The sequence below is a fragment of the Drosophila obscura genome, unplaced genomic scaffold (assembly GCF_018151105.1).
Source record: "Drosophila obscura isolate BZ-5 IFL unplaced genomic scaffold, ASM1815110v1 contig_151, whole genome shotgun sequence".
Classification (NCBI taxonomy): Eukaryota; Metazoa; Arthropoda; class Insecta; order Diptera; family Drosophilidae; genus Drosophila; species Drosophila obscura.
The window spans coordinates 1,069,367-1,095,871 of record NW_024542737.1 but is presented as its reverse complement, the minus strand read 5'-3'; the positions used below and the strand labels follow the sequence as shown (position 1 = coordinate 1,095,871).

At 41.4% G+C, this 26,505-nt stretch overlaps 2 protein-coding genes across 2 annotated transcripts in view; one reads left to right on the top strand and one right to left on the bottom strand.

The window, feature by feature from the left end:
• Positions 1–1,710: 1,710 nt before the first annotated feature.
• LOC111079731 (selenoprotein H) lies at positions 1,711–2,795 on the top strand. Its single transcript, XM_022375003.2, has one exon. The coding sequence runs from the start codon at positions 1,802–1,804 to the stop codon at positions 2,219–2,221; it is 420 nt and encodes a 139-aa protein (XP_022230695.2). The 5' UTR covers positions 1,711–1,801; the 3' UTR covers positions 2,222–2,795.
• An 11,728-nt stretch (positions 2,796–14,523) lies between these two features.
• The window catches only part of LOC111079732, a 29,361-nt gene continuing 17,379 nt past the window's right edge, over positions 14,524–26,505 (bottom strand). Inside the window, exons 2-3 of the mRNA XM_041591833.1 lie at positions 15,409–15,569; positions 14,524–15,327 (exon numbers count right to left, since the gene is read on the bottom strand). Of these exons, the coding sequence (XP_041447767.1) occupies positions 15,268–15,327; positions 15,409–15,569 (221 nt within the window). The 3' untranslated portion in view covers positions 14,524–15,267. The remainder of the gene's footprint in view (positions 15,328–15,408; positions 15,570–26,505) is intronic.

Below are 26,505 nucleotides of genomic sequence, written 5' to 3'. Positions count from 1 at the left end.
AAATATATCTCAAAAATACGAGTATGTGCAGACAGGCCCACATACGCACACAAAAACACACACACACACATTCAGATATAATGAAAACGAAGATACATATTCCGTTATTTAGATAAATAAATATCTTTAAATTTTGTATATTTTTGCTGTTTGCTCTCATCCGCCTGCCCAGCCGCCTGCCGCCGCTTTTAAGCATCGTTGAATATTTTTCCAACACACAGCAGCAGATACAACGGACACACAGATACGAGCACACGGCCACAGATACACGGATACACAGATACTCTAGTTTGCGGCCGAAATATATGTCGAATATTGTTCGTGCAGCGTGCAGCGTGTGGCGGGCGGCGGGAGGCGGTAAATGGTAAATTTGAATATTGCTTTAAAATGTCGCCACATTAAATCAAAAAGTACTCGAACCTACCGTGTACGAGTGCATGCACATAAATATTTATGGGACTCGCGCCATCGACCCAGAACCCAGTCCAGAGTTCTATTAGGGGCTGGGCGGCCTTCCAATGGGGTTTGTATTTGGTTTATTTGCTTCCATTTTTTGAGGATGGTTTTCCGCGACGTCACTGGGTTTGTTTTTTTATACTTTATTTTGTTATTGTTCATTTGCAAATTGCAATTTAGCAGGCCAATCTGCAATAATTATTTAACTTTCCATTCCATTCCGGATTTTTATTATTTTTACATTTTAAAGCCGCCGTTTATTAGGACAGGAAAAATGCATGAAAAGTCCATTGGCATAGGAGTGAGCGTGGGAAGCTCATTCAACTTTATCGATGGTACGTACTCGTAGTACTATGTAGTAGTACTGTGAAATACAATTCACACCTCATACAATTTCGGAATAAATTTGGCACACCAATTTGAAGGTGAATAATGTATGAAATTAAAACTGATTGGCAGTAACGAATCGAATTATGAAAATGGAAGGTATGAAAGGTAAAAAAGCTGGTTAACAGCTTTTTATAGTCAATAGCCAATCTCTGAGTGGCTCTGTGAAAAAAATTCCCTTTTGCTGTTCCTTTGCTGTTGCTTTGCCCTTGGTGGTTCAATAAACAGTCTGGATTCTCGATTTTTTATTTCTGTTTCTTTAATTGTTGACTATTTTTATTTGCCGCTCTCCAACTCTTGACTATTTATATAACCTTCGGTATCTGTTATTGTTTATGCATGCCTATCTATATCCAACAATATCGTATATTATTGTTATGCACAGAATTTGTTGAGTGGCTGATGCTGATTCTCGGCTGTAGAGACGGTACAATAAATTGACGTCTATATTGGAGCTTTGTGAACATATTTAAAATGACATACGAGTATACAAGTATACCTAAATGCCCGAATGAAAAGATGGAGAAATATTTGCTTGCGGAGGCAATGAAAGCATATGTTTCTGCAACATTTCAAATTGTTTCTTTTCGACTGTCTGTCAGTGCCGCCAAATTAACAGAAAAGTTCTTGGTTTTTTGTGTTTTTGTTTTTTCCGTTTTTTTCTTTCAGTATGTCCCCAAAAATTGCATTTTATAAATAGCCAAGAGGCTAATGGACAGACTTCTCTCTGGCCTCCTCTGCTGCGCACTTTGAAAAACAAAGAGCGAAGATTTATGGACCCCGCTGTTTGTGCCAGAAATCATAAAACGCAGCAGCCAAGCCATCAATCAGTAGGGGGAAGTTATTAATAATTACATTACTAGCGTATGCTATCAGAAACAATGAGGCATTGAAGTACTCGTCTGTTTGGATATCACAAAATTCAAAATTCGTTCGAGTTCGAGTCGCAGTCGGAAGTATGCCCAAGCCAAAGAAAAAGGTCAAGGAGGTGGACTGGACCGCCGATGAGAACTTTAGCAAGGAGCGTTCGATAATCTACGTTGAGCACACCACCGAGTGCCCCATCTTCCAGATAAAGGCCGAGGAGTGTGGCGTCTTCTTCCAGCAGCGCATCCCAGAGCGCCAGTTCCAGATGGTGAGGAACAAGCAAGGCAAGCAGGTGCCCCGCGAAGGTGCATTCGAGATTGGCTTCTCCCAGAATGCTCGCACCTCCGTCCACGAGCTGTGGTCGGGCCTGACGAGGGGTCCACCCCGACGTGACAAGTTCCCCAACGATTTTGAGCTGCTGGTGCCGGATGTGCAGCGAATTCTGAAGAAGTTCTACCCTGACAAGGCGGTGGGCATCACCGACGATGAGGAGGACCAGAACGACTACTAGCATAACGACAGAATTTAGCATAAGAAAGCGCTAATGCGGCTTATTGTCAACGTCAATGGTGAAGATGAGCCATCAGGCAACACCTGTTGGGGCCTACACCTCCACCGAATCTCTCGACGTCACTCGCCGCCAAACAAAAATATACAAACGATTAGCGTGGCTCTTTCATCTGTTATTCGGGTATGGGTACCGCTTATTGGTCTCATTGTTGTGCTGCTGCGGGCTGCGGCTGCTGACTGACGTCCTGACACCGCCATGTGACAGCAGCTCTTTTCAGAAGCTAAATGCTTAAATCGACAAAAGATAATTAACCCAACACACAAAGCTCTCTCGCACACCCACACACAACCGGCATTATGCTTCGCACTATCCTCGGGGGACACCCCAGCGACGTCCCATTGTCTGGCAGGCCGACACCACCAAAGCAAAGCAATAGCAATCCCCCACGACCGAACGAACAGTCAGTCGCTGCTGGCAAAACAAACAAACAAAACCCAAATGCAATTTCGAAACACAAAATCAACGGAATAAAAAACGATGTAGCAGCAGCAACAATGAAAACTATTCGATTGGATTTGGAAGAACAAATAACAAATAAGACTTTAGGGAAGGGAAAGAGCAGGATGAAGGGGTGGGTAAACCACCACATAGTGCTATTGCTACTATTCATCGTATTTCAATTATAAATTACAAAGAAAATATTAATCGGCTTGGGTCCAAAGATGATACTAGATATCCAAAAGCAACCAAGTTTGTTTTTTATAATATAAAATTATTATGCAATATGCCGCTGAGAGCTGACTCTTTGGTGGTTTCATTAGTTGGTTGCTTTGATGAGAAACGAGTATGTTGATCATCCTATCTATATATGTAATACATGTTTCAGACATCATTTTAGTAAATAAATTAGAAAATAGCCCGGCAGCATCCGGTCGATGTGCAGCTGCAGCCAATGAATGCTTTGATTCCATGTTAGCCCAAAGGATTCGCACTGCATGCCACGGCCAGCAAGTCATAAAAATCCAATCCAAATTACATTGTGACCAAACAACAACAAATGACAATAACAAAGAGACAGAGCCCCATAACATCCCCAATCCCATCGCATACCATCCCTAGAGGTCTGGCAACATTTGAACAATAAAACTGCAACTGCAACAGCAGCAGCAACAAATGCTGCTGTGCAAATATCAACTTCAGAGTGGGGTGGGGAGTACGGATAGTAGTTAGATGATTGCTTGGAGGGATGGATGGGATGGGATGGGAAGGGATGGTATGAGATGGGTATGGGCCTGTCTAGTTTGCATATCGCTAGTCGGATTAGCATGCAAATTAGCCGGACAGCAGCTGGCAAGTACAGATGCTTTTTTGATTGCCTGTTATGAGCCATGCTCCTGACGAGCCGTATGACTGTTGAGTTGAGTATTGCGTATACGTCATGGTCATGATCCACCAACGACAACAAAGCCATTTCCACTTGACCAATACGTTCTGTATGGAATGACTTGCCCAAAACACACACACACACAGAATAAACGTAAACTCAAAACTCATTCAAGTTAAAAGGCGAAAGCCACTTTGGAACATATGTATTTCGCACATCGTTAATATTAATAAAGTCTGTACAAACTGGCCAGCTAAGAATGGCAGGAGGATAAACCAAGAGACACTGGAAAATTTGTTACCAATCCCAGTGGACCACAAGACGATAGTAAAGCGGAACTATCGCAAAATGTTCGTAAACGGACTTAAAAATTCCTAATGTGAATAACTCGTCTGTGTAAATTTTGCTAGCCGGGAATAGCGCTTGCGCCGTCCCTCCTTAAATAATAAATATGCGAACAAAATAAAATACGAGCCAAAAAATATTATTTTTAATTTAATTTTAATATTACTTTCGGCTCGTTAATGATATTAAAATCGTATCGTAAAAGATAGCATAAAAGATACCTTCTGCGAGCTACCGAAAACGAAACTTTTACTGCCACAAACTGAGCGAATAGTGATTCATTTTCTTATCGTGGCGTATGCCAGCAATAAACGATCACGAGTCGACGATTAGAAACTATTAGATTGTTGAAATACACTTGTAACAGTGTGATATTCTAGAAGTCTGGATACAAATTTGGATGCTCTAGCTTGTCCCTGAGATCTAGGCGCTCAACAAGACGGACAGACAGACTCGGCTATTGATGCTGATCAAGAATATATATGTGCTCTATAGGGTCGGAAAATGTTCCTTTCCTTTATTTCATTTCCTTCTGTGAGACCAAAAATCGAATATGGGTATACTCCTTAACTCTTCGCGTACCGGGTATAAATACTTCTGAAAGGGAGGAAAAGTATACCCTGGTATACACTTATACTGGGCATGAAAAGAGGCCATCAAACGCCCGCCCCGCCACCGATTTCCACAGATTTTATGTGACTCGAGACTGCCACTCGCTGAGACAAAGAAACGTCTGCAGCATATTTTTCGTGTCACAATTTATTTGGGGTAGAGATGCTCCTTTCCTTTTTATGATGGCAGCGGGAAATGGGTTAATGTCCAGTCCGGGGCAATTGCATGGGCATGGAAATGCATCCAAAAATGAGAGGAGCAGGCAACAGGAAGCAAGAGTAGTGCCTGCATGTGTCAGTTGTCGCACGCATATCGAAGGGAAAACTGCTGAGCTCCGCCCAGAGCCAAGGACAACGCAGGGCGACTGCCAAGAGCTGCGGAAAAGTCCAAGGAATTTTAATGGAAACAGACCGCAACATTTTGCATTAGAGTTTATTTTTATACAAAGTTTGTTTTGGGGCAGGGAGTGCTAGATGGGGTGATTGCGACAGGGGAGTGGGCGTAGAGTGGAAAACATTTTCTGGTCCGTGCCAAAAGTTGTTTGGCAGTCGCTCCTGCGACTGCTTTGCTGATGCAAAAATAATCTACGCACGGGAAAATCCAGAGATGGAGGAGAAAATAAAGTGAAATTTGTGTTATTTTTAAATTTGCAGTTCCCGCCCCTCAGCACACAAACACACACACACACCACACATGATTTTCCGCTTTCCCATCAATCCGAGGCTCTTTGGAGTGGCCTTTCGAGCGAGTATAGTACTTGTGATTCGAGCTCGAATAGGAATAGGGGCTTAGCCATAGGCTCCACTCCACCAACAGCTGCAAGGTCGTAGACGTATCCGGGCACGTTTGGTTTCCTATGTACCGCATCCCATACCATACCATACCATACCATACTATCCCATCACATCCCATCCCATTCCACACCATCCAATGAATGGCCATCTACGATCTGGCCATCGATGTGGGTGTGCAACAAATTGCAGCCGGATTTAAGGGCAATTTATTTCGCAGAGAACCAACGAACGAACGGGCAGGAGGTCGGCAGGTCGGCAGGGAAAAAGGCCACAATCTGCCATTTTAGGCTTTGGCATTTGTTTTATCGCGCCTAGACCGACTCGCACGTCGGTTCGCCTCCATATGGACTCGAGTCCGTACTCCGTACTGCTCTGCCATGGAAATGGAGGAGCAGGCCATGCTAAATCCCCTTTTAATGAGCCAGCCCGCCCAGATGGGACATTGGCTGATTGCACGCCTAACTTGCCTGCAGATTGCATTTGTCACACCTTAATTAAACGGCCAGGGCTAAAGGTTGAGGGCTTGGGGCCCAAGGTGGGTGAAAAGGTCACTTGCTGGAATCGGGAAGCGTAAAATTCTGGAAACGAACTTTGACCTCTCACCATTCATTCCAAAATGAACGATGTGCGACTTTTTATTTGCATTATAACCACCACCCCTCCCCCAGTATCATAAAAGCCACGACATTGGCTTCGCCTCAGCTTTCTGCTTATAGCTTTCCGCTTTCGATGGCGACTCCTTTTCGTTTTCCGTTCCCGTTCCCATTCTCCTTCTCCTATTGCGTTCTCCCTTATCCGTGCTGCCATGATGATAATGATGATGATTTCCGCGAAGCGTAGGGCAATAAAAAGGAGGAGAGCATTTCGAAAAGAAAGGGAAACGGGATGATGGCACAAGGTAATTAAGCGTAAACCGACAGCAACAAAAATACAATTTCGTTTATACTCCTGGGTGCAATGGCTGTGGCGACCATCAAACTGCCGCCTGAGTTATGTCGGTTTACTTGTGACTCCAGACCTGACACCCCACACCCCACACCACCCAATCCCCCAGTTTCCCCAGGTCTCGTAATACTGCCTACAGACCACAGGCCCGTCCTGGTGCTGGCTTTGTTATTAGCTGGAAATTAGTTTTCGGCTAGCGTTAATTAAAATTTACGACACCTGTTTATTTACAAACAAAAAAATAACGAAAAACGACACAAGATCCAGGGAGCTTTGTCATCCACGCGTTTCCTTCGCTTGACAGCCGACGAGGACAACGCTTTGGGTACGTACAGTTTATCAGTTCAAGAAAAGCTAAACCTTACTAACAACTCATTTTAATTGCTTTAAATTCGTTGAACATTTATTTGCACTGCTCCTTTAAGCAAGCTCTCATATTCCAAGCATAAAAATCTCCTTAAACCGTTCCGTCTATAAGCTCGATGCAGTTGAACGAGAGATAGGGATAAGTTAATGAAATATACCCCCAGCCACCTCCTTATTCCATGGTACTATAATAGTGGCACGTAACGCATCAGCTATCAAATAAATTCTCCGATATTTATATATTACCTGATGGATTTTACATCGTTGTTCGCATTGCCACAGTTCGCCACAATCCGCGTGGCTCTGCCCAAATAATCCGCATTAAATGAAGCATTCGACATTTTATACTGACTGAGGCTTCGTTTTTATTTAATTTTACATATTCCGTTCTTGTTATATGTATATTTTTATATATATGTATATATAATCTCATAAATTATTTTTGTGTGTATATATATATAGATTTTTGTTCGTTTGTAATACATTTTTGTTGTTCTGCCGCATAATCATATTCAATAATTCAATTGCAATATTAATAATTGTATTGTTTTTGTTTTTTTTTTGGAAATTTTCCTTCATTTGGTTGTGGGTTTTTCTCTTGTTCGAACTTGAATGCAGTTAAGACTTTTTGCTTGTTTAGTTTCTTTAGTTGGAAATATATGTGTATATACTCGTAAGTATCTACCTATGTATGTTTATGTATATGCTCCAAGTCTGTACACATTTGTAGACTTATCGGCCAGCTCCAGATGTTGGTATAATTTATAACCACACCACTGTGTACACACACTACATACATATATAGTATATTTCCATGGTAGTTATGTATTTATAACCGGTATTTGTTGTATTTAGTTACGATACTATGCTACTTGGCATCACCATCACCCGCATCATCCTCATTGGCATTGGCATTCGCATTCGCATTTGCCGCCATCTCTACTCCATTGCTACTCGATTCGCTTCCATTTACATTATACATTTATAACCATAATAATTTACAAGTTAAATGGCTTAGAAATTAATAGTAGGATCTCCTGCGGGGCTACCATACATAATACATAAAACACTTTCTAATTAAAGTTAAAAACATTTCCCGCTTCATCGTTTTATCGTTTACTTCCTTATTTGTTTGCCTGTCTGTCTACGTCGCGTGTTTGATCTAGTTCTGTTGGGTCTGTTCTGTTCTGTTCTGTGTGTTTGTTTTGGTTTGTCTATTTACAGTGTGGAAATATTTAATTTATTTATATTTCGTTATTTATTAGTTCGCTCTGTATTTACATTGCAGACGAATGTTTTGCAGACTTTTCTTGATTTAGAGTTTAACTTCTGGAAAAAGACGAAAACAAAATCTCTCTCCAGGTTTTTCCTTGCCTTCTTTTAGTTTTGTTTGCTAAAGTTAGTATAATGTCTAAACGTACCGTTTTTCAAAGAACTCTAGTTAAAATATAATTTAATTTTATTAATTTTAATAATTTTTTCTGTTTTGATTTTTCTTGGGGTTTTTGGTGCATTTAAAAATAGTGCAAAAATACATTTTTAGAAAACTTTTTGGTGCATACTTTGAGGCGGTGCATTCAAATCACAACATTTACATTTAAGTGCATTTACGTGTGTGTTGGTGTTGCTGTATTTGTAGTTATGTATGCGTGTGTGTCTGTATGCTCGAAGTGCCATTGAGATCGAATGTATATGTAGATAGATGTATGTAGGTAGTGGTTGTTGCTATATGCGCGCTGTTTCCGCTTTAGTTGAGGATTCCGCTCCAAAGTTTTAGGTTTAGGACGGATTGCTTTTAAGCTTTGATTGTGTGCATGTTAGGGGAATGCAGTATGCACAGCTACATACGACATCTCGATTTGCTTTAAGGTACTGGTGACTACTTATGCTTATAGCTCGAAAATACTCTTTTGATTCCTTTGAGAGTTGGCTCTTCCAGGTGGGGTTCCCTGTGCATCCAAGGCGTGTGATGCAGTTTCTGCGTGTGTGTGTGTGTATGTCACAGTTTCTCTTGCCTGTTCGATGACTGTGTCTGTGTTTGGTACGGTGTGGGTGTGGGTGTGGTTGTGGTGTCTGTGTTTCTGTGGAAGACTAATAGCCACAGCTCCCATGAAGCATCTTCTCTTGTGTAGAGTAGAGGCCGAGGCCCCTTTCCTTCCCCATCCCATTTCTATTCGCTGGCCCCTTATCGGAGAATCCTTTAATGCTGATTTGTGCAATTACTACATCGAATTTCTAATTAATTAGTCTCTAATACGAATTCCGGTATCATTTTCATTTTCACTTGGTTTTTTTTTTTTTTTTTGGTTTGTGGTAAGTGCAACAGCGGTGCATAAATACATGTAAATACATAGAAAAAGTTTAATTTTGGTTTATGTGCTAATTATTTATCACATAAAAAGTGCAGCAGTGCAAAATTCTTTACGCTAATTGTTTGACATAATTTGCTTGGCTAATTATTTATATTGAACACAAATTATTAATACGTGTCGTGTCCGAGTGTTTCGAGTGTGGTTTCTGTGTAGGTGTCTGTGTCTGCGCTTGTGTGGTCGTGTTAATGATTAGCCTAAATATTTGATTGGAAGGATATTCAATTAATATTCGACATTTTAATGGGTGTAAATATAGTCGGGGGAGAACATAAAATGATTGCATTTGCCCCAGAGCGGACGAACAATTATGAATTGAAGCTGCAACAAAAAGAGCCCTGCCTCCCAATTAAGTGTTGCCTGAAGCAAAACCAAGAACAATGAATGGGGTGTCGCCACATCTGTACGGTACGGAGCTCCCTCCGGTGCTAAATTTTCCACAAACACTAAGGCTCTTCACCCTCTTCAAACAATTTATAATGAGCACTTTGCATGCAAAACCCCATAGCCTACTTGTGGGTCGGTCGGTTTCGAGTTTATCTACTTATTACTCGGTTCTGGAAACTACTCGTATTTGCCCTTCACTGCTCGTCGTCATACCATGATTGTGTTTGGCTGTTTGTGAATGGAGAAATGAGAGGATGACAGAGAGAAAGGGAGTGAGAGAGTGAGATAAAAGTGGCATTGAATGGGATCAGTGGCTCTGGTTGTGTCTGCGTTGAGTGCGGCTTTTGGTGGCATACACCAGTAGTCGTACAAAGCTGCATGAAAGCCGCATAACACAACACCTGATACCCATTGAAGGCCACTTTTGAACCAGTGAGAAGTCTCGTATTCCCTAGCTATATTGACGGCGTTTTGCATGCAGCCTCCAATGCTTCCATTAATTGCCTTGCAAATTTTTCAACATATTTCCAGGCTCTTTCTTAGAGATTACCAAATGTGAATAAATTGATATTAATACTTGAATAGTTTATGCCTACGTGAGGCTACTTCCTTCATGTATTTACTTATGTGCTTATCTACTAAACATCCAGATAACATTTATACGTTTATATGTTTGATTGGGTAAATATTTTGCTACATATAGTTCTCGAATTTCGTGTCCGGCTTTCATCTTTCCCAAAAGCAAACCTGCTTGATCCAATCGAATCCAATCAAATTTAATCCGGCTCAAAGTCCATTCAGCTCAGATAAAATTTGTTTGAATTGATTGACTCATTCATTTGCTTTCAAACCCGATTGCTGGATAATACTTATGTAATTGTTTTTGCGAATACACAACATATTTTTGCGAATACTTTTTGGCTACGCTTATTCTGTGGATATTTAATTTCATTTAATGTTAAAATTAATTTTTTTGTTTTTTTCCCGCCGAGACAATGTTGAAAAGTTTGCTTCCCTGCCAAGTGAAGAGCCTTACATTTATTTGTTGCCTTGCCTACATAAATGGGACACAGATAGAGACTTGGCCATAAGACACACAATCTGGGGATTCCTTGCTGCTTATTAACTTAAACATTCAGGCTTTAGTTAAACTTCCACTGGGTGCCTGCTACTGAGCTGCCCCAAGGGAGCAGAGAACACTCAGAAAAAGATAAGCACTTGCAGGAGACTCTTTAGTTGCCACAGAAACCGACAGAGTTAAAAGTTAAATGGATTTTCATAAGAAAAGTGCATTTATGTGCATAAAAGAGCTTTCCATTTTCATTCTTTGGCATTCTCTTATATACTCATGAAACGCATTATATCTCGGTGTACATATTATAGGGCATGCATGGGCTTATAAACTTACTGTGACTGGAGTGTGTGTTGTCTGTTCTTGTAGGTGTTGTTGTTGTTGTGGAGAGAAAACAGAACAAATTCTACTGAAATATTGATCGAAAATTGGATATAAAGAAATCAGAAATGCATGTTTCGGTTTTGTTTTCAGTGTATATTAGGTTGTGTATTTGTTTTTCATCTTTTCTTTGTTTGTTTTTTGTGTTTTTGTTGTTGTTGTTGTATTTTTTTTGTGTTTTATCATATATTCGTATATCGTATTTATAATTAATTAATTAATTAATTAATATAGTTACGTAAACAGTTGTTAAATTAAAAATGGGGAATTATGCTAAAATTAGACCTCCTCTACATACAATACATAAGTGAAACGAGTCAGAAAGAGACAGAGAGTGACAAAGATAGAGAAAAAGAGAGACAAAGATAAGGATAGAGAGTGTGTGAGAAGGGGCGGCAGAGGGAAATTATGTACAGCAAATTCAGATCGAAAAGAAATGATAACCGATAAGAACCGATAAGAATTCACCATCTTCATCGATAACTATCGATCAACTGATCGATAAATTGCAACATTTGCAACATTTATAGTTAAGTATTTTGTTTAGTTTTTTTTTTCTTTTTCTTTTTTTCCTCTGCAAATATACAAATACAAATAAATACAAGTTCTTCGTGTTGCTGACTGTGTGCTCTATACGTTTATATATATATGCGTGTATGTATACTTGCATGTGTGTGTGTGTGTCTGTGTATCAATGCATATGTGTATTATGTGTTTCTTTTAACATTCAACAATAGTTTTTTGGTTTTTTTGGGTCTTTAGCTACATATTTTCGTATATTCTTTCCATCAACATTTATTTTATTTATTTTTTTTTGTTTTTGAATTTTGTTGTAGTAAAAATAGTACGTAGAAAAATGAATGCCGTAAAACTGGGAAATGTTAAAACTTAAGAAACATTTGACTTAGGGTCTCTAGTCGCTAATTCAGTTAATACTCGTAATACAATACAGATTCCTATATACAAATTCTCTTTTTATACACCATACTGGTTGCTGGGACGACAGCCTCCAAGACGTGAAGGTAAATGTCAAATCAAATCAAATCCAAATCAAATTAAACTTAAGTAAATACTGGTAATAGTGGAAAATGTAAAGGTATTTAAATCCCTTTAAACGATCTTCGTTGGACTCTTATTTTTTTTCGTGGTAAATTATTTAACTGAAATTGAATTAAATTCTGTTTTGAATCGTATTCTTTCCTTTTCATTTGTTATATACAATCGCACTTTTTTCGTTTCTTCTTCCCGTTTCGTTTCGTTTCGTCTTTTCGTTTCGTTTTTGTCTTTATAAAAGATGTGTTTTTGTTTTGCTTTAAAAATTTCGTTCTGGTTATAGAAAAATAGGCCAAAAATATATGTATATGTCTGTGTGTGTTTCATTGTTGTTTCATTACGTTCAGTTCACCTCAGATTCTTGTCCGTTCAAAAAAGTGATTAAAATTGTGGTTTGATTTGTTCGTTTCGTTTGTTGCTGCTGTAATTGCTGTAGTTGTTGTTGTAATTGTAGTTTAGTGCGGTTTTGCTGTTTTGTGCATAATTCCAAGGATTACATTTAATTATCATCGTTGATTAGGTTAATTTGATCTTAAATGTATACACATTTTGTTATACATATGTATGTATGTAGAAATTGTTTAAGTTATCCATTACTTGGTTTGTTTATTTTGTTATTTTTAGAGGTGGGTTATTTTGCAGTTATTTATTTTAATTTAAATCAATTACCGAATCGAATCATTCAATCCAAAGAATATATGTACTTATTAAGGTGTGGCCCATAATAATCTTGGGTCTTGGCAACGAAGATCGTTGTTGTTGTAGCTGTGGTACGAGGAGGAGGACCAGGAACAGGACCAGGACCAGGACCAGGACCAGGAAAAGGGTTTTAGGAAGCGGAAAGAAAGTAAATGATAAACTTACTATTAAACGTATTCTCAATTATAGTAGTATTATCGTCTTTTTCTGCTCTGCCATTTGTTATACGTACTTTGTATAAGATATGAAATTTTATTGCTCGCAATTTCATATGTTATTCCGTTTTTTGTATAATTCTTAATAATTTTCCATTTAGCCCTACAGCCAAAGTGTCCCCTAACATATATTGCACATGGTATATACTCGTAATTGAAATTGAGGGATAAGCGAAAAAGGAGAGAGCGAGCCTCAAGCTTAAAAAACAGCATTCATGTTTGGTTTTTGTTGCAAAGGCATCCATTGAAGCGTTATTTGCACGATGTCAACAAATGTTAATTGGAGTGGGGGTCGTAACGTGTGTTAATTTCGCACTTGCCACACCATACATACATATAAGTATTTCTGTATGTATATTGCATCGTGTTAAAACAGCTTGACAGGGATCTGTACTCTCGTTATTATGGGTTAATTTGCGTTCTTTCAATGCTGGAACTAGTATTCCATATTTCACATTAAATTAAAGAGTTTGCTTGATTGTATCTCCTAAATTGATTGTTTTCCTTTTGCCATTTGACCCTTAGGGGTTGCCAAAGGGTGTTTTGTATTCGTGGAAATGCACGGGGTAGGGTACGAATGAAAGAAAGCATCAAATGGTGGAAATCTACATCGTATTTTGGGCTGGCTAAAAAGTTACGAGTCAAATTGGAAACATTTACACTGGCTCTCGTTTTGTAGTGTGTGTGGTGAGTGTGTGTTTGTGTGTGTTTTGGTGTAGGCTTATTATCGTTTTGTTATACATAAGTCCGTTGTTATTTGAATATACTATAATTATGTAAATAAATTTACTTAACTACAATAGCTGCCGTTTCCATGAGAGTTCTTCCAGGGGGATTGGGGTTGTGAACGAATGGCGGGCGATACATAACTTTACATGCAAATCAGAATCAGAATATATGTGGGAAGATAAGGTCAAGATAAAGTCATATTTACATGCATGCAGGTGTAGAGTCTCGACCCCTCGACTGTAGGCAGTCGTCAATATGTCAAAAAAAGCACATAGATAATACAAACAAAAAAAATCAAATGAAAAAATATGCTCGTATGTATGTAGTTTGAAGCCTCAACTATCAATCATAATAGGTATAATCAAGTCAAGTCTTTTGCTTATGTAAATGTTCTTTCTGCCTTCATCCGATCCGATCCGCTAGTTTGTAAATGTTACTCGTATGGTTAATCCATTCCATTTCATTCCGCTCTCTAAACATGTTAGTTTCGCTGTTATTGTATTTGTATATAAGTACATTATTTAGCATTAATCGTTAGCTTTTTCAGTTATCAGCAGTTATCAGTTATCAGTAAAACCTATTTCAATATTTCCATCAATTGTATATTTGTTTGTAATAAGTGTACATATGTATGTATATACCATATAATTATTTATATATATATATATATATATATATGTATATATATCATTTATGTCTGTTCTTCTGTGTATATGTATATATAATTTCTCTCCTCTCCTGTTCTTTTCTGCCTCTGCCTCTGCTTTTGCTTCGGCTTTCGCACGCACTTTTTTATTTAATTTTAATTTTCTTTTCTTTTTTCGCCTATCCGCTTCGTTTTGATTTATTTTCTTGTTGTTTATTTAACATTTAATCTTTAATACACATATAATTAAATAATTTACACGAAATATATTCATATAGTTAGATATATATTTATAATATATTTATTTAATATGTACTAAAAATAGTTAGGCCTGATTTAGGTTTTTCTTTTTCCTTTCTCTTCTTTCATTTTTTTTTTTGTTTTGCTCTCGCGAAAAAAAAATTCAAAATAATGAAAAAAGTCTTCTCCTTTTTTTATCTTTTTGGTTGAATTCTAATATTTTATAGCTTTTAGGATTCGATCGGCCGCTTGGTTTCGGCTTTCGTTCCACGGTTCTTTTTTTGTCGTTTTCGTTTTCATTTTCATTTTGGTTTTGCTTTTCCTTTTAGTTGATAATTAATAATAATAGTGTAATAATAATCATACCTTTTCCTTATGCATAATCGCCGACTCGACTCGACTCGTCTCGTCTCGTTTCGTTTGTTTTACTTAGTTTCTCTCATGGTTTCTCTACTTTACTTGGAAATCCGTGCAGGCTTTTTACAGGCAGCAAGTTCATTCTTTCGTATTTTTTTTTTCTTTCTTACGTTTTTTTCTGTGAGGTCTATGGGTCTGGGGGGAACCTGCTCTCTTCATGGGACAGGCGGGGTTGTGGTTGGCTTTTCTCTGTATGTGTGTAGTTGTGTGTGTGTGTTTGTGGTTTAAAGGGGGAAAGGGTCTTCCTCGATTTGGAAATTGTTAAAACTAATTGCAAGTCATTTATGATTAACGTGGGTTCTTTAGTTGTATTTTGTATTGAGTGTGTGTGTGTGTTTGTCTGTGTGTTATTCTCAGATTGTTTGTGTGAGCGGGTGGGCTGGGGATGGAACCTAACGCCCTCGCGCCCATCGCAGTAATGCATCCGCTAACACATCCAAATGTGCCTTCGTCTGCAAAAATAGAAGCAAATACCAGGGTGAATGAGTATTAGTTTGGTCCATGCGTCAAGGCTCCAGAGCTCCTCCACTTACCGTCTTGTAGAACATGCAGGATCTTCGGTCCTCATCCTCGCCGTCGGGACAATCGATAAAGCCGTCGCACAGCACATGATCGTCTATGCAGCGGTACCGTCCCTGTCGGTCGGGTACGGGGCAGGCGAATCGCTCCATGCCATCCATGGCGGTGGGACACTCTGCAACATAAACAAGCATAAAGAAGGACACATGACACAGGTTGCACAGTCAGTTCAAATAGTTGTTGTGCGCCCAGGTAGAAGACATAGTACCGAGCACAGAACACAGAAAGATAGAGGCAAGAGAATAGAGGAAGTGGACAACTTTTCCCATAAATCGCTCAGTGAAAAACTTTTGCACACGCTAATGTCTGCCATGATTTGCGTCTAAATGTTGCAACTTGCACAGGAGCGCCTGGGAGCCAGGCGCATAAAAGTATGCTACCTTTATTTGCTTTCCTCTCTGATGTTGCCCCAGCCCCAGCCATTTGTTTGTCTGTGCATCGCTCTGGCAGAGAAGCAGTCGCAGTCGCAGACGCTAAGAAGGTTTTTTTTTTCTATTATAAATCGTTGGACGTTTGCTGCTTTACTGCTTTCTGTGGCTGGACTTGCACAGAAACAGCAAAAGAGAGATAGAGAGAAACATAGTGAAGCGACGCCGCCGTCAGCAGCAGCAGCAGCAGCAACAGAAACAACACAAACTTTATTTTTTTGTGGCATTCCACGCTTTCGGCTGCCTCCTGTTATACTTCACTCCCTTTCCCCGTTTACTTTTTCTACTCTCCACTAACAAATACATAAAAATAAATCACTTGTAGGACATGTTGGCGCCTCCGGTTTACACACACACACACACACACACTCTCCTGCATGTTTGTGTATTGAGATTTGTTGAAGTTGCCCGTATAGGTTTGTCTCTTTCCCCCATATCCGATTTATCCATTCTCGTTTAACTCTTGCCACTTTCCTGTGCGCTATTTTTAGGTGCTCGGAAAATGTTTCTGTTCTGTTCTCGTTTTGATTTTTTTGTTACCGATTTGTTTGGCAGTTTGTATTTTTGCATTTTGGCTTCCGTTGATTTCTGGCTTGTGCAGTATTCATTGAATAAAATTTCATTTGGCAATCAATGGAGAGGCCTTAACAAGTTAAAGCCTCATCAGATCCTTGAGAGAATGCCACTGAGCGTGGTCGAACCGAATGAGGAACTCTGAATGGAAATGGGAGCTTCGTAACCGTACGTGTGTGGGCACCTCTGCAACATTCACAATGCCCAATCATTAACGTGACACCAAATTGCACCTGCTGCGGTTTCAACACTTTGCCTCCTGTGCCAATGTGGCTGTGTCTGTGTCGGCTGTACTGTTCTAACATTTGCGGTTGCAGTTTCATGTTTCTGCTGAATCACCTGCCACAGCATTAGCGCGTGTGTCGGGACAGTCGAGATAAAAAGCTCATAAGCAACTTGACACTCAACTGTTTGTCTCTGTTTTCGTGCCACCCCCCCAGCCATTCACCCAATGTTGCCCGCCTGTCAGCAGGAGATCAATTGAGGGTTCCTGGGGGCTGGCAGGTGCGCTTCGTTAGCTACATTGTCGAACACTGTCTGCTGGGTGTCTCCAGCTGCGTGGCGTGCCAAAGAGTCATTTGCATTTGAAGAGCCCCAGCCCGAGTACCGCCCTCACCTGCACAGAGACAGACAGGACAGAGATCCCAGGGACGGTGACGCCTACGCTGATGATGATGATGATTGGGAATGGAGAATGTTGAGTGTTGAATGTTGAATGGCGATGACAGTGTCGCCGCCGGTGGCGCTCATGCCGATTGCCATTTATCAACTTCGTTGTGCGCCTCATAATTGCATCAATGGGCACTTGGGCACGTTTGATCTGCCCCAGCCATTGAGGCTGCACTGGTAAGAGATTTGTGGTCTTTCCTCTGGGTTCCTCCCCTAGCAAAACTTATTCCGATTCCAGCCGACATTGGCTGGCTCTTTTCGTACATTACGCATACGCATGCAGCGTCGACCCAAGGCAATGCCGGCCATTAGCCCGGGCCACTATCCTTACTGTTGCCTCTTGTCAGCCCCAAAACTTGTACTTTGAACTTAATTTCACACACAAATAACTCGCAAATTGTTGCAACATTCGCTGTAAGGTTCCAGTAGCGTCTGTTGTTGCTACTTCTGCTGCTGCTGCTGTTGTTGTTGGCGCCCTTCTTTTTTTTGGAGCCAACTCAGCCAAGTCTGAGCCACAGCCACAGCCACGGGGCCTGTTCCAGGCAACCACCCAAGTCACCCAGTCACCCACTCACCAGCTCACCCGCTCAGGCAGTCAGTCAGTTAGCTAGCGACCCAGCGACTGAGGCTATTGAACTTTAAATTGATTTTTGCGCTTGTTTGCTAGTTTTGCTGCGCTCTCCTTCGGCTGGGCGGTGGCGGGTGCTTGCTGCTTATCGTTGTTGCAATAAATTGAAATAAGCGTCCCAGCTAGAGCAGTGGCTCGGGGGTGAATGGCATAGTTTCTGATGGCCATGCCAAATCAGGCAAGTCACGATAGAAATTGGAACAGAGGACAACCAACCCAACTACCACCTACCACCTATCGCCTGCCTACACGGGGGAATTGAAACAGTCCATCTAGTGCGGGATACACATCACATCGCTGTGGCCCTGTTTTGATAATTGGCTCAATTTTGATATCCAATTGCATTTGCTGGTCACATTTTCAAAGGTAGACCAAAGAGCTAATTATAAAATCATATATCACAAGCCTGGACTTGACTGTAGTGCAACTCCATACGGGTGGAGTATTATTCCACAGCTCGTACCAATATTTTGATGCGGAAATTCCGAGAAAACATCCCCTCAATAGTCTAATGTCAAGTGTCAGACATAGTCAGATGTCTGTTGCATTAGAAAATGGAATTTTCGATAACTTCTTTTGACATTCGAGTGCATCCAATGCACATAGTCGTATACGCATACGAGTATGCAAATCACATTCACAATCACATGCACCCGGAGGGGGCAACTGTACCAAAAAAAAAACTTGAACTCTTCTAACAAAATCAACGCGTGTCGACACTAAGACACTCGGAGACAGCCAAAGAAGCCACAAGAACAGCCAGAAGAACCAACAGTAACAGCAATAACAGCAAGAACAACAAGAGCCCGTAAAGTGTCAAAAAATCAGAAGCATAAAAAGGATTTGGCTGTTGCCAAGGAGCTGCTAAAGCTGTGAATTGTGGTCGGTCCGTCTCATGGGTGGCATGGCTCCCGTTTTAGCCCTCGGCTTTGGCTTCGTTTTAAGCTTCAGTTTCAGCCAAAAAGTGGAAGCCAATGCTATTTTTGTCATGCGACAGACATGGCGTATACGTAATGCAGCAGCAGAGCGCAAAGTTCGTGGCAAAAAATAAGTCGCACACGAACTTGTAACAAAGTTCGAGAACGGGGAGAAAAGAAAACCTTTTGTGGCACCCACACCATCACAGCAACACGCAAACAGACACACACACAGGGACTTCTAAAAGGAGGAGGAGGAGCAGCAGCAGTGAAAAGGAGAGCTGCAAACGCCTGTTGTCTCGTCATCATGGCGCCTAAAATGCTGCCAACAATAATAACAAAACCCACGAAAAAGATAGCAAAATGCAATGTGCAATGGTATGTACATATATGCATGTATTTGTGTGAGTATCTGTGTGTCTGTGTGAGGGCGGCGTCGCTTTGCAGGAAGCACCAGCCAAAGGAAACAGCGCGCAACGATTTTGCAGCAATAAATTGATAGTTTTATGTGGCGCACATAAACAGGAGCAGCAGCAGCCAGCAGCAAGACAGAGACAGAAACTCAAAAAAAAAGAGAGGCAGAGTAAAGGCAGGAGACGCCTTGGGACATTAAACTCGCGTCTTTACATCCACCCACACACAGAGAGAAGACTGAGTAAGAAAGATATGCCTGGTGTCATGCATATTTCAGCCGTAAATAGTAAAGAGCAACGCATAAAACAAAAGGCTGGGCAAATTCATATATGACAACTACCAAAATTGATAGACCCTGCCATTCCGCTGCCTTCCGCTTTCCTCCCCGCCCCCATCCATGCCCCATTTGAGAAACATCTCATCAGCCTAGACAGCAACCTGGCAATTTGTCGGGACTCAAAATTTCACTTTTCGGACCCAAAATATGCTCAAAAGAAGGCAAAAAAGAAAAAAAAAATTGCCTTTGACACATTTGTCTCCTCCTACTCACTTTTTGCATATCCATCTATCTCTCTCTCTCTATCTCTCTCTCTTCGCTCTGTTTCTTTCTATCTTTGGTATGCGTTTGGCCCCTCATCAAAAATGAATTCAATTTTTGTCAAGCTTCCTGAAAGGAAAGGACATGGCAGGACAGTAGAAACAACAAATTGAGGTGCTCCTGATCCACACTCCCCTCATTATTTTGGACACGCTTCTCTCTATCTCATTCTCCTTCTCTCTCTAGCCTTCTGTAATGAGGTTTTGATTAAATTTCATCCTGAAATGTAGCAGCAATATGCGATACTTGGCGATATCTGGCACAACAAAGTGTTCCGTTTTGGCTTTCTATTATTTTAGGACTGACTTCTCTTCCTTTTTTTTTTTTTGTTCATGGGTGAGGGCTCAGCTGTTTGCTTTTTATGTGTCGCTTGTGTTTTTTTGTTTCAATTAATTTTACATATTTTTATACCCGTACTCACAAAGAGTTATGGGGTATATTGTACTTGGAAACGTTTCCGACCCCATAAAGTATGTATCAGCATCAATATCCGAGTCGATATGGCCATGGCCATGTTTGTCTGTCCGTCTTGATGAGCACCTTGTTCTCAGAGACTATATGAGGTAGAGCAACCAAATTTTGTTTCCAGACACATGTGATATCACACCGCTACAAGCGTATTTCAAAATTTCGCTACTCATTCTCTTTCTGGCTCGCACACACTGTGGCTCTGAATCTTTGCCACTACATTGTGTATGTAGAATCTACATTTCAGATATGTAAACGACATTGTAGATTTAGATAAAGATAACAAATGTATCAAAAAAATGTAAAATGGTAAATAAAATTTTGTTTAGTCTTCATAAATCATAAGCTCACAAATTTATATACTGACTGAGTACGGGTATAAGAGTAGAGTCGCGTCCACAGAAGCGACTCACACGTTCCTTCTCGTTATTATTGTTGTTGTTCCACACCCACTGTCATAGGTCGTGAGTGGGGGTGAATGGGAACGGCCACAGGTTCGACTTGAGTGTATTATTTTTTCGCAATTTTTTGTTGTTTCCTTTTGTTTTGAGTTTTGCTTAGCAGGGCGTAAAAATACAATCGTCGAGAATACAGACGATGCAGGGTAGGATCAGAGAAGCCTACTGGTGACCCTCCGGACATGCTTCGTTGCTGCCTCGCATTTATTGTAATTTAATAAGCTCCTTTCTACGTGTCTCGTTCACTCTGCCAAAATGTTGTTCGACTACGCTGCCTGCAAGCTAATTGTCAGTACTCCTTCATGGTTTCCTGCCACTTCATATTCAATGTGAAATATAAATCACACGCACACACACATGGACGCGGTGGGCCCTGGAGCTTGCAGCCTGCGACATGGAAAACCTTTCAGTTTTTACCAAAAAAATCTGCCCCAAAAATGTTGTCCTCTGAAGTGGGACTGTCACGCTGGAGAGTCCAGGACCACGCTGCCCCAGGGCCCGGGTGTCAGGTATCTGAATGGCATTGAGACCAAGCGAGTATTGAATTATCCCAATGTCTCGAGGTATAACTGGGATTGCCGATAGCTAGGGTGGGAGGGGATTGCCCCCTCCACTCTCGCTACTTGTTAATATTTCCACCATTTTATGAGCTGCGACCACATAAACACTTGGTCACACAGCCGCAACTTTCCCCTACTTGTGCACTTTATATGCAAATGGCTCGGCCATTCCTCTCGCTCCCCCGCTCTCAGCACTATCTCTGTCCGCCTGTCGCTTCAGCACTTTGCATATTATTAGGGAACATTGAAAATCTCCCATAAGTCAGCGGCATGGCACGGCAACCCCCTGCCTCTCCTCGCAGTCTCCTCTCCTCTGCCCATTCAGCATAGTTTATGGCTCATTTATGGCACGGTTTCCTTTTTTTGTTTTTTTTTTTTAATTTTAATTTTCTAGGCCAGTCAGCAGTTTTCGGGTGCTCTGTATTTTATGGGCCAGGCAAGCATAAGCATATGCCTGATGCTGGCAGCAGATTTAATCAAAAGCGAACTTAATCACTCTGTACTATCTGTAGTATTAAATCGCTCATAGCAAGGAGAATGACCTATTATCAAGTATACGCAGTGTGGGCTCGTCGCCTTGCCTAGACATTCTCGTCATTCTGTGCATGAACAATTTGGTAGGGGAAAGCAAAGACTGGGGAGGGTGCCCAGTCTCAAGCAAAGCTTTCAACTGGCGGATGGCATATTAAGATTGGCCAAATCGGACCGAAATCGTGTTAACTGCCTTTTCACAAGTTTCGTCATTAAAGTTTAACTTATACACACATACATATATGTATTAATAAACTTCTGCCACATACACACATGCGCGGGGAAGCTGCAGCTTTACGGGGGAAAAGAAAACAAAAGCCCGAAATAAAAGCAACTCTCAGATAGCAAAGATTTGAATATCCTTTCCATGTACGACAGATGTACGTATAATAGGTGATGCCATTTGTATTAAATTAGTCAGAGTAACGCTAAAATATGTAGCACATATATACATACATACATATACATACGTCCCAAGTAATCTCTAGAAACAACAAAATCTTTCGCATTAAGATTTGTTCTCGGATCAATTGTTCTTGGGGCCTACCCTTCAAGGGTATCAAACTAACAATGGCAATAAGAGCAGCCAAGCTGAGGGAGCAGATGGTGGGGGAGGGCAGAAGGCAGTGGCAAGGCGAAGGTGGCACCACAGGAAGAGGCAACAGCAAATGGCCAAATATAGCAACAAATAGACGAAGCAACAAACCATCAACAGTTTGATATGCGGCGTCTGATCCAGCAGTGTGTTTGTGTTTGTGTGCGTGTATGTGTGTGTCTGAGAGGGCCAAAAGACAGTCACAACGAATAGAGGAAGAGAGAGAGAGAGAGAAAGAGGGGGAAAATAAAGAAAGCAACTTCTGGGAATTGCTGCTTACACATTTGTAATCTTGTCTTGTCCTTGTCTTTCTTTGGGGCACTGCCACTGCCTACTTCGTCGCTGTCGCTGTCTCTGCCCCATTTTAGGGTGTGCCGCCGAGAGGCGCATTTCTATTTTTAGCCTCCGCCACTGTGTTTGTGTTTGTGTTTGTGTGGGTGTTTGTATGGGTGTGTATGCCTCTGTTTTTTATGTGTATGTGTATGTGTGTGTGTGTGTGTGTGTTTGTGTTCTTTGCGTTTGTTATGTTCGTTACGTTACGTTCTTTTCGCTGGCTCCAATGGCTCTCCTTCTTGCCCACCGTCCCACCGCATTCCATCAGAAACTCATATTTTTGCTTAGCGCCTGTTTCTCTCTCTCTTTGACCACCTCTTCTGCCGCCTTTTCTTGGCCAAACTAAATGATTTTGATAACGCGTGCGGGGTTTTCTTTGGTTGTTTCTTGCCGCTGCCACCAACCGATCGATTGGTCAGCCAAATACTAAGAAAAGTACTCCAAGTACTCCAGCACCAGTAATACGCATTATTCGCATGCAAAAATCTCCTCTCGCTTAAGGAGGCAGCGCTGAGAAATGGCCAGTGTTCGTCAAATAAAACTTCTTAATTGGCAATTAAAAAGTGTTGAAGGCATATCCACGCGCCTAACCACGCACCAAAACCTGTAAGCCACTTTGCTGGCTGGCCAGCATGGCTGGGAACATGAAGGCCATTAAAACTTTACGCCTCCAATAGCCAAAATTGAGCCAAAAATAGACAGCCAAATTATTTGGAAATACATTTTTACACTCCACTCCACACCACACCACTCCGATCTAGAAAATGTTCCAGTAATATTTATTGAGAAGCGCGTGGTAAAGAGTTACGGTAATTGATTTACTTAGAATGTTGGAAACAAACTTTTCGCAGAGGGTGTTCTCTTTCAACAAAGGAAACAGAGACAAAGCCCACACATTTTTGTTTTATATTTGTATATGCTCGTATTTAATTTGAATTAATTAAATGATGGCAGCAAATGCTTTTGGCCCTGTCCAAAGGAATGATGAGTCGATTTTAAAATGTAATTGCAATTATTTTAATTGCTTAATTTGTCATCCGCCTGTCTGTGTGTATGTGTATCGGTGTTTCTTTGTTTGTGTGTGTTTTGAATGAAGCAAAAATATCAGCCAGCCAGCCAGCCAGCCAACCACAAGCGAAAGTGGCAACGATTATTGTTTTGAGTTTGACGTCAAAGGCCCAAAAACGACAATTACACAGCATAACCGCAAACGCATACACAAAACATTCAGAGGCAAGGCGTCATTTGAGACCAGCTACGTGACTGTCCAACACACACACACAGACAACAAAAACACACACACACAATTGGTACACTAAAATTTGAATATAGCATACTTTCGGGGCTGCTGCAAATGACAACAAAAGGAAGCAACCCACAACACAACAAGCCACCCACACAGCCACATACACCCACAGCCACATCCGCCCTGCCGTTGACTTTTAGTGTCTGTTTCCCGTGACCTCGTCCTACCCCTTGCCGACTGCCTTTCTTTGAGGCAGGACACAAACACAGATCCAAGGGACCGAGTGCGGCCGCAGCCGCAGCCAGAGACAGAGCCGTGCCATCGTTTCCACATCATCTTGGCCGGCTGCAGCCGCATTGTCCCTGTCAGCTCGTTAACCTCAGCGTTTTTGCGGCCGCAGCAACAAATTTCACTTCTTGTTTTTTTTTTTTGCTTTCTTTTTTTGTGCGTTCACCTTTTATTTTGGTTCTTTGTTTTGGTTGGTGGGGGGAGGTAACCCGGAACCTGGAATCCGACCTCTGGACGCACCTTCAACAGACTGTTTCTAACGCCTTTGTTTCGTCTCCACATTTGGGGGATCGTCAGCATTTCGAGTTTTGCCCCTGATTTGTCCTTGGCTAAGTGTTGTCTGTGCTGCGAGACGAAGCCTTTGAAGCTCAAAACTACTCGTATTTCGGAATCTCATTGCTGGTTTTACAAAAATAAAAGGAAGGGAAGGAAACTCTTCCCGAGACTCTTCCCATCCTGGCTGCCTGCTGTGCAATAGGAACGTGTGGCCCACAATTGAATCGCTACCTCTGAGCCACTCACGTTGTTGCCTGCTGCTCAAATACCAAATTGAATATCCCACCCGCCCCCATCACTCCGCCACATTAGCAAACATTTCCCACAAACGTGATAGCAGAAATAGGACTTGAAGGAAAAGCAAGTTCTGTGCTGTGTGGTGTAGGGGGTGGTGCTTGTGCTTCTATTTATAGCTCATTTTATGCATTTCTTTAAGCTAAAATTGAGCAAGAAATGCCATATTTTGTGTGCATTTTACATTTGCATTTAAATTGAAATTCTAATTTTGTCAAACCAAAAAAAAAAGCCAAATTAATAGTTACCCAAAGAAGGCGTAGAGCTGCCGCCATATACGATACGAGCATGCCCGGGGTATACCCACTGTTTCGATCATCAGCAGAATTCCTGTCTATTGTAGACTATAAGGATGGGACATAAATGCTGAAATGTTCTCCTCCAAGCGGGTATCCCAAAGTCGAAACATTCAAACACGTTTTTGTTTTAATAGTGACTAAACTTAGTCGCATGCACACACATACACATGCACGCCCATTGTTTATAATTGGTGGTGTGTTAAAAATAAAACAGCCCGCCTTGCCTAGCTGTTATTTCTGTACGAATATGTGTCGACGTCGGGCGGAAAGACGGAAAGACTGCAGGAAAGAGGCAGCAAAAGCCAACAGGAAGAGCCAGAGCCAGAGCGGCGGTAACGCATTTGTGTGTAAATCGCGCTTAAGCAGCAACAATGCAAACACCACACACACACACACACATACACTATGGCCAGACTACGACTACTGCCGGAACTTTCACATACATTAGGCCCTAAAAAGGCACCCAAACGTGGAGAGGAGTGGGGCGGGGCAGGTAATCGCGTGCTATGTGCAGATTAAAATGCGACAAAGCAACACGACAAAAAAATGTTTTAAATAAAAGCGCAGCAAGAATGAAGAGGGAATGGAATAGAGGAGAGGAGCGGAGCGGAGCGGAGCGGAGTGAAAAAAGGGCCAAATAAAAGGCACAAAAAGGAGTTCAGGGAACACCAACAAGTCGACAAGCCACAAAGGTGCGGATTTCTCTTATACATGTGTATGCTAAAAGAGCGTGATAGTGTGTGTGTGTGTGTGTGTATGTATGTTAAAAAGGGAGGCACACACACACACACAGAGCAATTAAGTCACGGCGAAATGCGCGAGAAAAATGTGGTTGAAAAAAGGTTCGGAACCATTTTGGGAGCCTCTTATTTTCTGTCTACGTCATGTGGCACTCATTTGGGTAGTACAGTGCCTGCCGAAACTGTAACTCTACCTCAGCAATTTATATTAATTCATCCCACGGAAAATCGCAATCGTAATTCCGGGAATCAGCCAACAATTCAAGAGGAGTAAAATTATTCGTCTGCTTTGAAATGCAAACCTTGGATAGCCTTACACTTCCGAAACACGCTTTGCAACTGGACGAGAAGCCGTAGGAGGACTTCTAAGCAGAACAAACGCCCATTCTGATGCGGCTGACATCCGCAAACGCTTTAACCTCCGCCCACACAGCACAATAAGAAGGATAAAGGGCAGCCTCGTCCTCGTTGTCGTCATTTCCGCATTGCCTGACGCTCTGAATAAATGGCTGAGCAGTGGTGACATTTCCTTGCTTTTGTTTTCTTTATTCCGTTTGGGCAGGGTGGAGGCGCTTTTCAATTTCCTTTGGCTTGGCGGCAGGCACCTGTTGAACCTTAGGAAAGGTTTTGGCAATTCATTTCGAACCAATTTGAGACGGGCTTTTCGCCCATCAGCCCATACGATTTCCTCAGCAAAATGAAAGAGCAATCAATATTGTGAAGCCGTCTATGAAAC